A 16,810-nucleotide genomic window follows, 5' to 3' on the forward strand; every position below is an offset into this window, starting at 1 on the left:
ATTGTGTGGTCACCTGGCCTCCCAAAGAAAATTCACCACTTTCTATGGCATCTTATAAAAATGTACTTTAAGCCTTAGGAACAGGGTGACATCAATTTTAAAAAGATTTCTAAAAACGTCGCTTCCTCAAACCTTTTGTAGACCTTGATACAGATAACCTTCGCACCTTCCCTCCACAAAGCTCTGTCCCGAAGGTTCAGGGTAATACCGAAGCGCTACACCACTACTAGGCTGGTCTAGGGTCACTTTCTAACCGGACAATCTGAAAACCCAGAAAACCATTCTGTTTCCAGGCAGAGGTCTAGCACCTCTCAAGTTTTTATCCCCGCTTTTTTCCTGAAACGTAGACGAGGGCAGTAAGGTTTTTAGATCAAGTGTAAATTCCACACATGATGTGAAGCACTATTGATTCCTAGTCCTAGTCATTGACAATCGCTTCGTCATCCCCAAATTCTCGCCATTTTCACTTTCACTTTGTCTTCCAAATCGATAATTGGTTTTTGCTTGCTTTGATGCTCCATTTAACTCATAAATCAGTAGAAAGAAAGGCTCAATTTCTTTTAGGTGTATGAATATTGTCTGTAAATTAAAGCATTAGATGCAAACTCAGTCTGTGCTTCTGGTTAGGTTTTGAAAATCAAATCATGCAAATTTTACATGTTCTACCAAAGCTCACTGAGTCACAATTTTGTGTTTTGGCAGATGAACCTGAGACCCGTGATGCCTGGTGGGAAGAGATTCGCCAGGAAATCAAATCCCACGCCAAAGCTCTTGGTTGCCATGCTGTTGTAGGGTACAGCGAGAACACGAGCATCTGGTGTGTTGTACGCCTGTACATGCATGAAATTAGAAAAGTGCTGTAATTTTATTGATCATATCTGCCATAGTTCACATTTTTACTGATTTCTCTCCTATTACAGCGAAGAGGTCTGTATTCTGTCAGCATCGGGCACAGCCGCCATCCTGAATCATCGGTATATGCGTGAAGGCTGCCTTGACATCGGCAGCACCGACCAAAGGTTGATTCTTAGTTCCTCTGTGTTGTTTTCGTTAAAAACAAACTCTGTGACCTTTTCCAAGTTTGATAAACTGAGGGTGTGGTTGCTTGGCAGGTTCGAGGATCCATCACCTCCAAGCTGCGGCTTCTGTCACATCCCGTACGATGAGCTCAACATGCCATTTCCTGCCCAGCTCACCTATTGTTACAACTGTAGACGGCAAAAGGTAGCAAACGCGTTCCTTCTTGTTTCCAAAAAAAAGTTTGTTGTGTTTAACCTGGTTAAAGAATGAAAAACGGATAAAGCATTAAACAATCCTGTGCTTTTAAGGTCCCTGATGTTTTATTCACAACGATTGACTTGCCAGCAGAGGCAGCTGTCACAGGGAAAGGCTGCCTCATCCAGGCCAGGTAAAACGGCAGAGAAACTGCCAACACTTCTCATTTTTATTTCTTAAAGCCCCAGTGTGTGAGATTTTCACACTGGCGCAGCATCTAGTGCGCTATTACAACTTCACCGCAATAGCTAATACAAAAGCCTCGGTGTATCATAAATGTGAAAATGTAAACATGTCTTTTAATGTATTAAATACTGCTAATAGCTACGGCTTGTTTTTTGGGCTCGTTTTCTGAACGTGCAGTCGCTTATTTGGAATCTAAAATCTAAAATAAGCGACTATAAACACCAGTAAAGAGACCCCGCCGGTCTTGCTGCACAACAGACAGTGAACGGGCCGGCCGATATCCCTCCACGTACTAGATGTACTCTCGGGAGAGAGAGGCGAACAAAATGACCTGTTTCAGCCAGAAGGACAGACTAGCTGCTGGACTACACTGCCCTGTTTCTAACACAATGGCAAAATAATCTTCACTGTTATATTAAATTAACTTACCTTTCCAACAGAAAACCTGCCACCACCACACCAGTTCTGAGTCTGCGCTCCCTCAGAATTATCTCCGCTCCACCGATATAATAATAGCTGCACCGATATAGACTCTCGTCTTTTTTGTTACCTTTTCTTTTCTTGGTTACTTTCTCTTCCCTCCCGCTGGGTGATCGTCCCATTTCAACAGAAAATGGCAAATAGAATGAGCTACGGCCGTCTTTGCTTGTTTTATACTCCTCCACCACCGGCAGCACGTCCTCATATAGAAGACAGATATTGACAGATATTTGGCTCCTTTCGGCTTCTGAATTCAGAAATAGCAAAGCAACATGGCGCCTCCCAGTGGGTGCACCGCCACCTATGTATTTATAAACTACTAATTCTGAGTGATGAGAACGGTTTCATTTTTGATGTGATGTTATTAGACTTTCCCAGAATAAGTATTTATAAAAGCAATGCTTGATTTTTTATAATAAAAAGACAAATTAGTTCCACTTTGACCCTTTTAAAGGAGTCAAATGCTTTTATTGAAACATTGATGAGGGAAAATGGACTCAGTCGAATAAAAATATATTTTTTAACCTTAGTTTTTTCTAAAATCCAGGTATTCAAAATGTACGGTATACATCTGCATAAATTGGAATATTTTCAGAAAGGTATTGTAATTTATATTTAGTCTGTTCATTATATGGATTTATTGTGCACATCACTATGCATTTTAAGCATTTATTTCTGTTAATTATGGTGATTATGGCTCGCAGAAAATGAAAACCTACAAGTCAAATTCTCAGGAAATTGTAATATTGAATAAAACTGAAACAAAAATTATTTTTGATACAAAAATTTTGGAAGATTGCTGCAGCTTCCCAGCAGACAGTCACCGACAGATCACAAGGGCTCTGTCCAAGCATGTAAGTAGAAAGTTAAGTGGAAGAATCACAGCCTTGAGATGTTGGTGAAGCAACGCCTATTCATTGAATTACTTATGGACTATAGCTGGAACCAGAGCGGCAAGAGGCAGCATGCAGAGATATTTGCAGGACTTGGGCTACAACGTTCACTTCCCTTGTGTTAAGCCACTCCTGAACCAGAGACGACGTCAGCAGTGCCTAAAATCAAATAAGAAGTGAAAAAAAGACTGGACTGCTGCTCGTTAGTCCAAGAACTCCCAGAACAGGGACCCACACCTGGTTCTGTCTTTTGCTGTTAAATTAACCCTGTGATCCAGTGTTTTATTTGGGTCCAACATGAGAAGAAAAGAGACAAATCCTTTTCATTTCTGAGGGCCAGACTGCAACACCTTTTCACTATTTCTGATCTATATTTCTTTAAGCCGTACATAAATGCAAATTGTTCTTATTTTTTATTCGATCCATTTTAAGTTGATCCAGGTTTACTCCAAAATACCAGTTCTAGAGTGGCAGACTGATTAAACCCAAAAGCAGGATATTAGCGCTAAATCATATTAAAGATGATGTATGTAGGCGTGAAACTGACCACTTTTTTTACATTTATATTTACTGGTTCTTAGTTCTATAGAGAAAGTGGAAAAACATACATGAAAAAAATGTTGTATAATAATAATATAAGTGAATGATAAGTCTATAAGGGCACCTTAATTGTCTTTTGATTCTCACCCTCCAGACTGTGTCGTCTGAAAAAGAAAGCTCAGGGAGAAGTGAACGCGACCGTCATCTCCAACCTGCTGCCTTTCATGGAATACGAGCTGCACACTCAGCTGATGAACAAGCTGAAGCTGCGGAGCATGAATGCTCTGTTTGGCCTGCACATACAGATCAGTGTTGGCGAGAACATGCTGCTGGGTCTTGCTGTAAGACGACGTTTTAAAAGCCAATTATCCTCATGGTTGAGCTCAGTCCGTTTCAGAATACGTTTTATTTTTAATTTCTTTATTCAGTCCGCTACGGGAGTGTACCTGACGGCTCTGCCCGCACCAGGAGGTATCCAGATAGCTGGGAAGACCACCGGCGACATGAGCAACGAGCAGCACATCCTGACGATCCAGAAAAGGATCAACGACACCATCGCCAGGAACAAAGAGCTCTATCAGATCAACCCGCCGGTAAGACGGCACCATCTTCATGTTCTGGGAGTTTATGGAACGTGGCCTGTGTGTGTAGAAGTGCAAATTCTCCTTTGTTACGGCAAAGTAGATTTCCAGCAGTATTTTAAAACGCTGCAACCAAATTTAGCTCGAACGTGGAGCATGAAATCCTCTATACTGATAAAAAAAAAAAAAACTGATAAAAAAATCTGGAAAGGATAAATGATAAACACCAGATCTAAAATTTGAGGTAATGCTTATCTTTTCTGTCAATTTTGTGCTAAACATTAAGCATCTATGTGTGTGTGTGCTCTGGACTTTTATCAATATTTTTTTTTTGTCAAATCATGATAAACTTCTTGTCTCTCTCTGATCATCAAAGAAATTATTTGCCCTGGACCCTGAGGTGTTCTGCGGCACAAACATGGTACTGAGCATGCTCTGATTTGCAGCAAAGCATGAGCAACATTTCACTCGGTTAATCACAATAATAGAGCACCTGTGCTGTAATAACTGGATAACAACTCTTAACAAGGGATTTGGGAAACCAAATGATGAGCAACTCCCACCGCTCACTTTTTCTTTGGATCGGTGATATTTTACACCAGGTCTGTGTGTGTATGTGTGTTTGTGTCAGCAAAGCTTCATATGGTAAGCATGTAAAACGTCACTAACAGGGTTTATAGTAAGTGTACAGTCAGAGCAGATGTGTCCTGCTGATAGTGGCCCGTTGCTCACCAACATCCTGTCCGTCCGCTTACAGGAGCTGACGGAGGAAGGGGTGGGATCGCCGATCCCCGAGCCCAGGCACAGGTCCAGGCTTTTTCGCTCCCACTCGGAAAGCTCAGACGAGGTGTCCGAATTGGATCTGTCGCACGGCAAAAAGGACGCCTTTGTTCTGGAGGTGAGTACATCTAGCAATCGGGACCCGTGAGTGGACGCATTGCTGTAGGAAACGCTAACTGTGTGGGTTTTACTCGTAGATCGATGACACCGATGCCGTGGAGGACATCCACTCTCTCCTCACCGACGCATCTCCGCCAGCAGGTTTGGCCCTTTTAGTTTCTGTTGCAGCGGCATCTTGTTCGCACCCAGAAAGGGTTTCTGATTCATATGCATGCTTGTCTCCACTCTGATTCTCAGGTTTCCACAGCTGCAACACCGAGACCATGCCTGGGATTTATAACTGGACGACAGCGGTGCAGGTTAAGCGGCCGATGAAACCGATTTAAAGTGACTCTGATCATGATGTAACCGGTTTTTTGTAAGATTGCAACGCTTCTTTTCAAATTATTTTACAGATGTTTACATCGGTTAGGGTCTTGAGGTTGAGCAATGCCAACCTGTCTAACCAAAGCCTGAACAAGATCTTCACTGACCTGTGTGAGAATCTGCTAAAGGTAAACAACCTTTATTGATCTAGACCAGCAACCTTTACAACGCCTTTGGTCCAGCTAAAGAAAAAAACTCTTTAGAGCCACAAAAGCAACACGACTCTTCAGAAATGAAAGCTCTTGTTTTTCTAACACCTGCTACAGAAATTCATTTTTAGTATTTTAGATGTACTGCAATTTCTTCAAAGGGACATTCAAAGTTTATAGAATATTGACGTCAATAGAGCACAGACAACCAAATTGTGGGAAAAAAAGAGATTATTCCTTTCCCTATATGTGACATTCTCTGTGTAAATGTTAAACGTATATTGCATGAAAACCGCTTGAAAAACTGCTAGAGCTAGGGTGTTATTTTATTTTGCTTTACATTTTAAAAATATTTTAAGACGTCACGTTATTAGGAGCCACGGTGGAGGGTCTGAAGAGCCGCGGCTGTGCTTGTATTGTGAGTTGTGTTAACTCTTTGCTCATCTCCGGCATGTTTCAGAGTTTTTACTTCAAGTTACGCTCCATGGTTCCCTGCTGCCTCTGTCATCTCAACTTCAATGTGGCGGTGCCGGAAGAAGAGCTCATTCAGGTGAAAATAAGTTTCCAAACTGCCTTAGTTTCCAAACTGAACCGATATGAAAACGGCTGTTCCTGTCCTCCTCTGATAGGTTTCAGTGACAGCAGTGGCCATGACGTTTGACAAGGACCAGACGCAGGAGAGGCCGGCCGAGAGGTTTATCACCAAAGGTCCGTCCCATTAAGCCTGCAGCGCCTTGTAAAAGTATTTACGTCCCTTGAATTCTCCAGATTTTATGAAACCAGAACCACCCGTCTCCATGCGTTTCATCTGGGTTTTTGTGACACGCCTAAAGTACGCATGGTTGTATCCATGGTTTTCGCGTTTTAAGATCTGGAAAATGTCAGGGGGTGAATTTGAATATTAACTCAGGAGGAGCTGCAGAAAAGGCATGTCTTGATGTTCCACACCACGCGGTTCATTTTCCCCACGTTTAGTTTGGAGGAACACGTCCTTCAATATCTCCACATAAATGACAAGATGGGGAAACGGATGATGGAGTGTTTTTTTATTGTCTCGTTTGGTTTTAAACAACCATGTCCACATTTTGAAGTGTCACAGGAAGATAACAGGCTTACATTGACAACCCAAGGACACTAAGCCGTTTCTGCCATGTATTCAGATTAGGGCTGGGGGATAAATCGATTTAATCGATTAAAATCGAATTTACAATTCTTTAAGATTTCATTTTTGGAAAATCTGGATTTTATTTTGCCAATACACTCGTTGGGTTTCCATGAAGAGAACAGCGTGTGATGCTGAATATATGTTTAGGCAAATGTATTGTCAAAATATTGTTAAGTAGAAACTTTTTTTTACCATAATACGAGGTACTTCATTTACTTATTTACTTTTTTTTTTTAACTTAGTTTGAAGTTCACAAGTGCAGTGAAGCCTGTTCTTAGCTCAATGTGTAATACCACTAGCAGCAAATGTTTTGTTATATTTTCATTGTTTATAATGGCACGGCTGCCATATTGTTTTACAAGCATGTTTCACAGCTTGATTTTAGTTGCACTTTGAATTCTGGTCAACTCCCTGACAAAATAATTCACATAAAAACAAGGTTTTAAAATAATTTCTTTCATATCTTTTTATGAAACAAAAAGGAGGAAAAAAATCGATTAATCGGATTTGGTATGATAAAATCGGAGATTTATTTTTTAATCCATATCGCCCAGCCCTAATTTAGATGTGTGTCCCGCTTATGTTGTTAGGTGGGAGTGAGACCGATGAGCAGCTGCAGTTTTCCCTGGAGCTGTGCGCCGACTCGTCATCCACCAACTCTCAGCCTTCTTCCAGAATTTCAGGTATTATTTAATCCTTTTTTTGAGATTTTGTTTTTTTAACTATATATTATTATTGCTTCTCTCTGAGCTCCTCCTCTACCGTGCCTCATTAACACTTCAGGGACAGTCTCTTTATTCACCCCAGCTGCAAAACTTTGCCAAAGTCAGCTGGTTGTGGTTCATTCGACAGGTAATCGAACAGTAGCACCCCACCGTCCTTTGTTTTTGCCGTGAGCCTAGATGGCAGCGTTGAGGTTTTTGTAGAGAATGTGTCAGAGCTGTGGAACAATTGTGGCTTGTAATTTACACCAAACGGTCCCAGCGTCAAGATCTGAGCTGTAGAGGTAGATGTTGGTGAACTTGAGCGGATGGTAAGAGGAGAAGGAAAGATGCTGAAGTTTGATTGTTTTCTACCAAGTACTAGTTTTTGTTTGTGTGTGTGTCTGTGTGTGTATCTGTATGTGTGTGTGTGTGTGTGTGTGTGACAGGTGTCCCAGAAAATACCATTGTCTCATCCAGAGGTAAGCCGCCATCTTGTTTTCTTCCCCCTCCCCCACCCCACCTCCCTGCTACCGAAACTACGACACTGTCATGTTTTGACTTTTCATCCTCTTGTCTCGGACAGTTATCTTGAGCCGCTCTCAAAAAAAAAAAAAAAAAAAAAAAAAAAAACTCATTCAGTTTTATTCTTTTCTGTTTTTGTCTTGTATGTTGCTTTCTTTTTGTTCTCTTTTCTTGTTGTTGTTGTTTTTGTGTATCTTCGGGTGTGGGTGGCGTGCGCGCGTGCGTGATTTTTAATTTTTTTTTCGTGCGTGCGTGTGCGTGTGTGTTGTGTGCCTGTTTTCTCCAGCTGCCTCCGTTGATTACGGTTCCTTTGCAGACAGATGCAGCACCTGGCTAGAGCTGCTTAGGCTGAAAGCGCACACCATAAGACGAGGATCAGTTAAGACAAGTAGGAGGACACAGTCTCTAGCACACTCTGGTGATCATACCCACAAACACAGAACACAGTTTTTCACGAGCAGTCTCGCACATGCCCGACTCGCACACACACCCCTCGATGCATGCCGGTGGGGGAGACGTAGCATTGTTTTATTTATTTATTTTTATTTTTTTCCCCAAATCAACCACTGGCTATTTAGATTAGAGTTTAAAAGTCACACCTGGCCCCTTTGGAGGGATCACAGTCAGCAGTGTAGCTTAAAAAAAATGGCTGTGGCCATGTGAAGCTTTCACAAATCAGAGGGCAGTTATCTTTTTGCACACAGTATGCAGCTTTATCCCCCCCCCCCCTCCTCTTTGCACTCGTGTAAAATCTGCATGAAAATTTCCTTTTGATTTTCACTCTGCATTTTTGCACAAGCGAATCTTCTGAACTCGAGGAAACCTGCTTTATTGGATAGATAGGGGCATCTCAATAAATTATGATATCGTCCAAAATGACTGTGTGTTCAGTAATTTGGTTTAAAGTGTTTATTTTAATAAATTATAAAAAAAAAAAAAAAATCATTACATACAGAGAATGTATTTGTTAACTTCGGTGATTATAAGCTACAACTCAGGAAGACCTAAAATCCGGTTTAATTAAAAAGTTATTCTGGATAGTAAAACGTTATGTTGTAATAAAGTTTTGGTTTGCGCGGTCACGGAGAAGAGTGCTGACTTGACAGTTCTCCGCTAAAAGTCACGGACACCCTATACAAGTAAGACAAAGGTCATTGATGATAAAGGTGGTTGTTCACAGAACGCTGTATACTATTGGAAAAGTGAGTGAAAGCAGAAATTGTCTTAGGTCTGTCTATCTGTGGTGGCTCTTGGAGAGTCTTCCCCAAACTCTTGAATGGGCTTTGCCTTACAATCCTCTCAAGGCTGCTGATTGTCTCTTTTTTTTTTCTACAGCACGTTTTCCTTCCACTCAACTTTCCATGAAAATGCATTGATACAGCACTCTGAACACTGCAACAACAGATCTAAAAATAACTAAAATGTTCTTAAAGTTAGTGTATTTATCCTTGATTTGAGCAGGTAAATAATACTATCTGCCAATGGAATGAGTATTTTGACCCCTAAAATAAGATATTTAGACATCCTGCACTTGAAATAAGATGATGGAGATGAACTGTTCCTATTTTTTAAGTGCAAAAATCTTATTCCATTGGCAAATCATCTTATTTACCTGCTCAAATCAAGGGCAAATACACTTATTTTAAAAAATATTTTACTTATTTGTAGTTCCGTTAGTTATTTGCAGTGAAGAGCCTGCTTCTTTAGGAATGTGGCTTATCTACTGGACCATATTCAAATTGTCTGAGAAACCTTTTTTTTTTTTCTTCAGCTGCAAGCCAAAACATTCACAATGAACAGACATATGTATCGCTCTGTGTGTAATGAATCTATGTTATGAGTTTCACTTAAATAAAATGAACTTTCGAGGATATTGGAATTTATTGAGATGCATCCGTGGGTGAAAAAAAGAACAACCCCCGTTTGAATCATTACTTTTTGAACAAATCATCTTGGTAGGGTGGATGGAGAGCTAGCTTGATTTTCAGTCCTGTGCACAGTATGTGTAATGTTTGGCTCTGAAGGTTCCTGGTTTGACGGATGGAAACTGCATCAGGTAACTGCGCTGCACAGTGAAGCGCCTTTCACTCTCTGGTTTGTGTACGTGTGCCCAGCTCAGCTCACAGCTGTCTCTGTCCGTTTCCATGTCTCAAGCCTCGTTCACAGCTGCCAAAACAACCAGAAATTCTCTCATGTATTTTCACTGTAAGCGCCGTATTCACACCTGTAAACAGCTGTGCCCAGGTCTGTCCGTCTGTCTGCAGACATTTTCCGTCTGTTTTTTTCCCCCCCCCCCCCCCCCCTCGTCGCATGACCTGCACGGCAGCGCACGCTTTCTCCAAGTGATTTGTCTTTGACACCGTCCACCGAACACACACAGAAAAGTGCATTTAAAGCCATGTCATTCTAGCAGTGCAGGCGAGCTCAAAATGGTTCACACCCATGCAAAGTTGTGATTTGTTCTCTGTTTACCACTTTGCTCTCCCGCGAAGTTACAATTACGGGCAAGGTGCTTTGCACATAGACCTTGGCTTGTTTCTACTTCTGCGTTTATTTTCAGGTCTTCCAGCCTTATTGGCAGTCTTAAGTTATTTAGTTCTAGCTTTGGATTGAAAATATTGACCTCTCTAGCGTTTTGGATCAGCGTCCTGTTGGAGGGTCCAGTGGGTCGACAGGTCTGGTTGTTCCTACAGACTCCCTGAGATTTTACTCTGAGACTTTTACTGTGACAGTTGAGTTCTCCGGATTCAGGTTTATCAGACAAACTATATTTGAAGGAAGCTGTGAGCTCAAGAGGCCACTTTTGAGATCCACAGTATTTTCAGAAATTCTGAAAATATAATAATACAAATGTTCAAATGTCACATTAAATGCAATTGTATGATTTCCCAAATTTTTAATCCCAGCCTGTTTCCATTTATTTAGTTTCTGATCCTCATTCGGACCAGTTGAGTTAAGAAAATGACAGATTAGGAGTCCTGATCAAACAAAAATTACTCAAACCCATCACCAGCTGGAAAAATAGGGTTCACCGGAATCGCAGAACAACATTCCTTTAACATTTACTATGACTAAATTACTTCACGCCATCAGATGCCAAAATGGGTCCAACACACCCTGGCGGGTACTGATTTGACACGTTGTCGGTATCAGCAGCAGTGTGGCCGACTGCTTCATTATCGGTGCGAGACGACCAAAATTATAAATGGCAAAGGAAAACACTCGGCTGAAATGGGGAACACGTCTAAATTTCAGGGTGGTCTTTCCAGGGTCCAAAACAGAATCTGATCCAGAACGTCCAAAGAGTTGTCAATTATGTCGTTCAGCCTCAAATGTCTGGAGACAATTACACAAACACCGCTGTGCTGCCAAAGAAAGGCCCGTTATTTATTCATAAGAAAGGAAATCTCTGATTGCTATTTTCATCCTAAAGTATTCTCATGTTGACATAAAGTATTAAATATGAATCAGAATCTTGACATGGGTTTGAACCTTTTTCTGCTCTACTTTGTATCACTAATTGCATTTTTTGCATGACATCCATCATTTGTGCTTCAGAGGTCACAACTGCTTTTATATTTTTGTCCATTGTTTTTAAGTTGTTGCTGGTGTCTCAGTTCCCCTATTGTCTTTTTTTTTTTTTTTTTTTTTGCCCTTCTGTCTCCTCCTCTTGTTGTCTTTTCACATCCTCTTCTCGCACCTCTGTTTTGGCCTCTTTCTCTCTCCCTCCGGACCTTCAGTCTCGTCTCTGGAGCACTGCAGTCCGCTGACGGAGGGACGCAGCCGTTCGGTGCGCTCCAGCCGCTCCTTCGGAGGCAGTCCGGTGACCATGGTGAAGATGACGCCGCTCTCCTTCCTCCCTGGGACGCGCAACATCAAATACCTGGGCATCATCAACATGTTCTTCATCAGAGAGACGACATCTCTACGAGAGGTGCGGTTTAGGTTACAGGAAGTCGCCGTGTTGTCTTTCACCCAGGTGTGCTTTCTGTGACACGAAACATGGTGTGCTCCCTCCAGGAAGGCGGGGTTAGCGGCTTCCTCCATTCGTTCATCGCCGAGGTGTTTGCGATGGTTCGAGCCCACGTGGCAGCTCTGGGCGGCAACGCTGTGGTGTCCTACAGCATGAAAGACTGCGTTTTAATGGAAAATCCAAACAAGAACCAGGTACCCACACGAGTACACTAATACGCGTGGTTTGCTGCGTGCACATGCTGAAAAGCTCTATGTTTTGCAGGTTCATCTCAGTGATTTAGTTATTGCCAGAGAAGCTGGCTGTTCTGAGTGCATATTAAGAGAAAGGAAAAAAATCTGGCAGGAAAAAAAAAAAGCTTCACAAGTAAGGATAAATGCAACATTGAGAGGACTGTGAAGCAAAGTTTGGGGAGATTTCACGAGGTGTGCACTGGAGTCAGTGCTTCAAGAGCAGCCAGACTGAAACACTGAAACACATCCAGGACCTGAGCTATAAATATTAAACCACTTCTGGCCCAGAGACCTCATTAGCATTAGGGGTGTGCAAAATAATCGTAATGACGATGCATCGCAATTCTGATTTTCGCGATCTACTGCATCGATTCTTGACGCCAAGTATCGATTACTAATTAAAAAAACGAATAAATAAATTTGCATGAATGGTTGCCGAACATCAGCCAAAAACAAGTGGAATACAACTTCATTGGTTTAAAGGTCCACTGAGGCCATGTAAACAGCACTGATTATCCTTTTTTTGTTATTTTAAGTTTTATAAATCCTAAGCACTTTTTGTCAGTGTGTCCACTCCAGTAATAGTAATATTTGTTTTCATGGCAATACCTCCAAAGGTCTTTTCAATAAATACAGCTATGTATGAATTCAGTTTCTTTCAGTTATGTATCATTGAATACACGATCAAGATCATACACAGCATTTTTTTTCTAACAGTTTTCAGTGAAAATATCCCAATGCATTGCAATACATCGCAATAATTCAAGTATCGTGATGCATTGTGATAGAATCGGATCGTGGCATGTGAATCGCGATTCGAATCGAATCGTGACTTCTTTGGCAACACCCACCCCTAATTAGCATCCTACCTGGTCTAAGGAGACAAAGGACTAATAAAGGTACATTTGTATTTTCTTTTGGGAATCAAGCTCACAGGGTCTGGAGAAAAAAATGGAGAGGCACTGAATCCAAGTTGCTTCAGGTCTAGTGTGAAGTTTCCACCGTCAGTGATGGTGTTTGTCAGTTTCTGTGATAAACAGAAATAAACACTAAAAACATATCACTTTGTGTTTTAATGGTTTTATAATTAATAAGTCTTACATTCGGAGTTGAAGTACCTGTAACCGCTCCCAAAGGTTTTTCGTCTGGTTCAGATTAAAGCCACGCTCCAACTGATGTTTGACCAGCTTTTATTTTCTTAGCCACACAGCAAATCTTCTTTTTCTCCAGCAAACGCCGGGAAAAACTATAATGAATGAACATTATAAAACACAGGTGTTAGCTTAATAGCATTTACAACAAAACAAACCTTACACAATAAAACATATAAACATACCGTGCGCGCCTTCTGACCAAACACTTAGGAGAAGTTTTCCAACCATATGTCTGTGTTTTGCATCAAAAAATGTCCAGCTAGCCGTCTTTGTCTTCCGTCTGTATATGCAGCAAGCTCTTATTTGAACATGTGCTCCGTACCAGTTCAGCTCTTGGCGCGGTACTCAAATTCACCAATAGATGCCAGTAACATGACAAATCTTGTTGTCTTAGTAAACACACAAAATAAACAAATAACAAAATAAAACACCCTTTTTCTGCGTCAGCTACAGTACCTTTTTGATATTGTGATTCGCTGAGATGCATCTGTACATATAACGCTGAGTCTCGGTTTGATCCCCCCTTTTTTAGGCTCAGTGCCTCATTAACGTGAGCGGCGATGCGGTGATCTACGTCAGGGAAACGGACCAGGAGCCCACGGCCTCCATGACTAACATGGGTCAGAGTCTGTGTGCAGCTGACGGCGCTACATGACTCGTGGACGTCCGGCTCACATTCCACCAGCTGGAGGCACTGTCTGACCGAACACGCTCTCCTAAAAGTCTAGTCATCCAAATCTGTGTGAATAAATATTTTGCCTTAAAATTCTCAAAGATCCAAAGGTCTGGACATGTAATTATTTAAAATAAAAATAAAAAATTAGTCGTGCGGAAAACTGTGTATTATGTGTAACATAGGAGTGCAATGTCTTTATGTTTGAAGAGAAACTGATGTGAGCCTTATGGGTTGAGACCAGCCGCAGGGGCTCTGTAAATTTGAAGCGTTTCTTTTTACTAAAGCCGTCCGTTCTGGGCTACGACCACAGCTACACTGTATCGGCCATCTCCTTGTGTTTTGCACACATGAGGCAGCTATAATTAATTTGTCCATCTGCGAACCACTGAATTTCTGTAGCCATGCTTAACAAAAAAAAAAAAAAAAAAAAGGGATGCAAACATTTCCAAGCAAACCATTTATATGCAGTCGGATCCTTGCAGTGTTACGGCCTGTTTTTATATAACTTGTCATGCAAGTCAAGTGTTTCCATTTCAATAGAGCGGTGCCTGTAGTGGAAAAAAAAACGCGATCCAGCCTACAATAGGCATTTGGAGCCAAGATTTAAAACATGTAACATTTTTTTTTTTATTTTTTTTTTTAAATGGGAAAGTTCTCCGGTTCCCTGTTTTTAATATGTCTAAATTTGTACCGGTATTGATAATTGCTGTCACAGTATTTTATATTTTTGTTTCGTCTGTAAGTGTCAAATGATGGCGTCACAAACCAGTTTGGTTTTGGTTTCTGGTTTCTGGGAAGGGTTCAAGCTAATTTCAATAGTAGAAACAAATGTCTAGATCTAAGGTGTAATATGCAAATGTTTTAGCAAAGAGTTCCTTGCAGAACATCTATTCTAACAACCGTTTTATGATTTAAAAAGTAGGCCTGCTATTTTTTATTATTTAAATTGAAAAATTAAGTAGCACAGAAAGTATGATTCTTTTCATGTAGTTCCAGATTGACTTCCCATTGGGCAAATTGAGATTTGCATTAAATGAATTAATATGAAGTGGGCAGTTGGGATCTACCAGGTTAGTTTCACAGAGATATAAATAAACCGTGAGGTTTGCGGATCTTAGATCATGTCCTCTTCCTGTAGCACCCGTGTCAAATTTCACATTGCCAAGCTTCGTCGCGGCTGCTTGGGCACTTTGTGGTTTAAGAGTCTCGTTGCTGATGTGTCCAGCACCCTGGAAAAGCATCGTCCGGTGTAGGTGCCACCTAAAAGTTAAATGTAAATGCCGTGTACAATCAGATCTGTTTTTTTATTTTTTTATAGCATCAAAGAATGAATCCTGATCCCGATGTGCGGGGCATTCCTGATTTTAACTTCTGTCAGAGGTTTAGTGGTACTCTAATCTGTGTAATCAGTAGTTTATTTTCCTGTGTTTGTGGCTAAAACTTGAATGTATATACATGGATGCTTTTTGGTCTTGGATTAGCAGCATGCAGAGCATCTTTTTACTGCCATGAATCTGTATGCTTGCCTGGTAAGTTGAACAATAAACTCATGTCAAACCAAATATGTCCGTTTTTTCTTAATATACAGTATTTTTTTTTTTTTTTTGCAAAAGTCTTTCATTTTGTATTCAGCACACCCAGTCTTTTTTTATTTTAGATTTGTGGAACCATCTTCCACTGCAGTTACTGCTCCACATTGTTTTTTTTTTAAACGTATTTTTCTACTAGCTTTGCACACGAAGAGGCAGAATGTTGTCAAAATAGCTCAAACTCAAATAGTGTGGTCAGGGATTTTTGAATTTTTTTTATCCAAAACATCCTCACACCATGATGCTGCCACCACCATGTTTTACAGTGGGAGTGGCATGTTTCCATCACACATAACATTTTACACTTGGGTTGTAATGACCAAAGAACATCTGCTCTACTAATGCAACTTGATAAATTCCCTAAAATTGTTGTCTTGTAATTCATATAAAATCAATTCTTAGCTGTTTATTTTACTATTTTTTTTTTTATTATCAGTGAGCATGTTTCTACATTTTGAGACGTAATCTAAAACGTTACCAAGTCTAAAAATTCTGCAGCTTTCTGCCGCTCAGTTTATGTGGAAATATCTGGCATTTGAACTTAGAAGCGTGTTGCTGCAAGGAAGCAATGCTGCGCCACTGTGCAGGCCCTGTACTAATCACAAAAGGGAACTAAATATTATAAATAACAAACTGGTCGTTCTTAAAACTGGAGTCAGGAGCCCGCTGCTGGGTGTCCATCCATCCATCCATCCATTGTCTTTTTTTTATTTTTTTTATTCAACAATTGCACAGTTTACATGAACATTCCTCTCCTTTGTAAAAATAATTCATTGTGCAGTATCCAACATTGCAGGTGTTTTAACATGAAACTTAAATGAAGATTTACATCATATCATCACATTTTGCCAGGGTAAGTACAAAATTACAAAAAGATATTAAATTGTGTACACACATTCACAGTTTTAATTGCCTTTTGATTAAGAGAATACTTAATTGTGTTGATATATCGCTTGACCTCATTGTTAAAAGCAATAAAAGATGTTTTGGAATGCGCAAACTTACATTTATGAATGTAAAATTTTGCCAAGAGAATAATCAGATTAATAATGAAAGTTTCATTTGGCCTAGTCTTAGTTCTGTTGCGGTCATAAAAGCCAAAAAAGGACATCCATCCACCCATTGTCTGCCGCTTATCCAAGAGCAGGTCGCAGGGGAGTATGGAGCCAGATCGATCTCGATATTCACAAATGTACATATGTGATTCATTTATTTTTTGTGCTTGCATGAAACAGGCTGTGCATGCATGGATCTTGTCCTGTGTGTGCGTGGATTTTTTGTGCATTTGTGGATTTTTTTGTGCTTGCATGAAATGGGCTGTGCATGCATGGATCTTGTCCTGTGCAAGTATGAATCACATATGTACATTTGTTAATATCGAGACAGATCTGGCTCCATAGGGGAGGGGTAACAGGACAAGGAGG

General features: G+C 40.7%; 1 protein-coding gene across 25 annotated transcripts in view; it reads left to right on the plus strand.

Moving 5' to 3' along the window:
* c2cd5 (C2 calcium dependent domain containing 5) overlaps window positions 1-14,233 on the plus strand; it is a 39,354-nt gene extending 25,121 nt beyond the window's left edge. For 9 of the 25 annotated variants that reach the window (XM_036150264.1, XM_036150323.1, XM_036150235.1 and 6 more), the window contains 20 exons: window positions 703-817; window positions 921-1,019; window positions 1,113-1,224; window positions 1,329-1,408; window positions 3,529-3,715; window positions 3,803-3,967; window positions 4,332-4,376; window positions 4,713-4,853; window positions 4,933-4,996; window positions 5,093-5,154; window positions 5,251-5,349; window positions 5,831-5,920; window positions 6,000-6,078; window positions 7,126-7,218; window positions 7,319-7,387; window positions 7,686-7,718; window positions 8,048-8,179; window positions 11,502-11,695; window positions 11,782-11,928; window positions 13,654-14,233. In XM_036150264.1, coding sequence (XP_036006157.1) covers window positions 703-817; window positions 921-1,019; window positions 1,113-1,224; window positions 1,329-1,408; window positions 3,529-3,715; window positions 3,803-3,967; window positions 4,332-4,376; window positions 4,713-4,853; window positions 4,933-4,996; window positions 5,093-5,154; window positions 5,251-5,349; window positions 5,831-5,920; window positions 6,000-6,078; window positions 7,126-7,218; window positions 7,319-7,387; window positions 7,686-7,718; window positions 8,048-8,179; window positions 11,502-11,695; window positions 11,782-11,928; window positions 13,654-13,776 — 2,129 coding nt within the window. In that variant the 3' untranslated portion in view covers window positions 13,777-14,233. The remainder of the gene's footprint in view (window positions 1-702; window positions 818-920; window positions 1,020-1,112; window positions 1,225-1,328; window positions 1,409-3,528; window positions 3,716-3,802; window positions 3,968-4,331; window positions 4,377-4,712; window positions 4,854-4,932; window positions 4,997-5,092; window positions 5,155-5,250; window positions 5,350-5,830; window positions 5,921-5,999; window positions 6,079-7,125; window positions 7,219-7,318; window positions 7,388-7,685; window positions 7,719-8,047; window positions 8,180-11,501; window positions 11,696-11,781; window positions 11,929-13,653) is intronic. The other 16 variants (XM_036150258.1, XM_036150343.1, XM_036150282.1 and 13 more) reach the window with 12 other exon arrangements.
* The last annotated feature ends 2,577 nt before the right edge of the window (window positions 14,234-16,810 follow it).

Source organism: Fundulus heteroclitus, chromosome 2, assembly GCF_011125445.2.
Source record: "Fundulus heteroclitus isolate FHET01 chromosome 2, MU-UCD_Fhet_4.1, whole genome shotgun sequence".
Lineage (NCBI taxonomy): Eukaryota > Metazoa > Chordata > Actinopteri > Cyprinodontiformes > Fundulidae > Fundulus > Fundulus heteroclitus.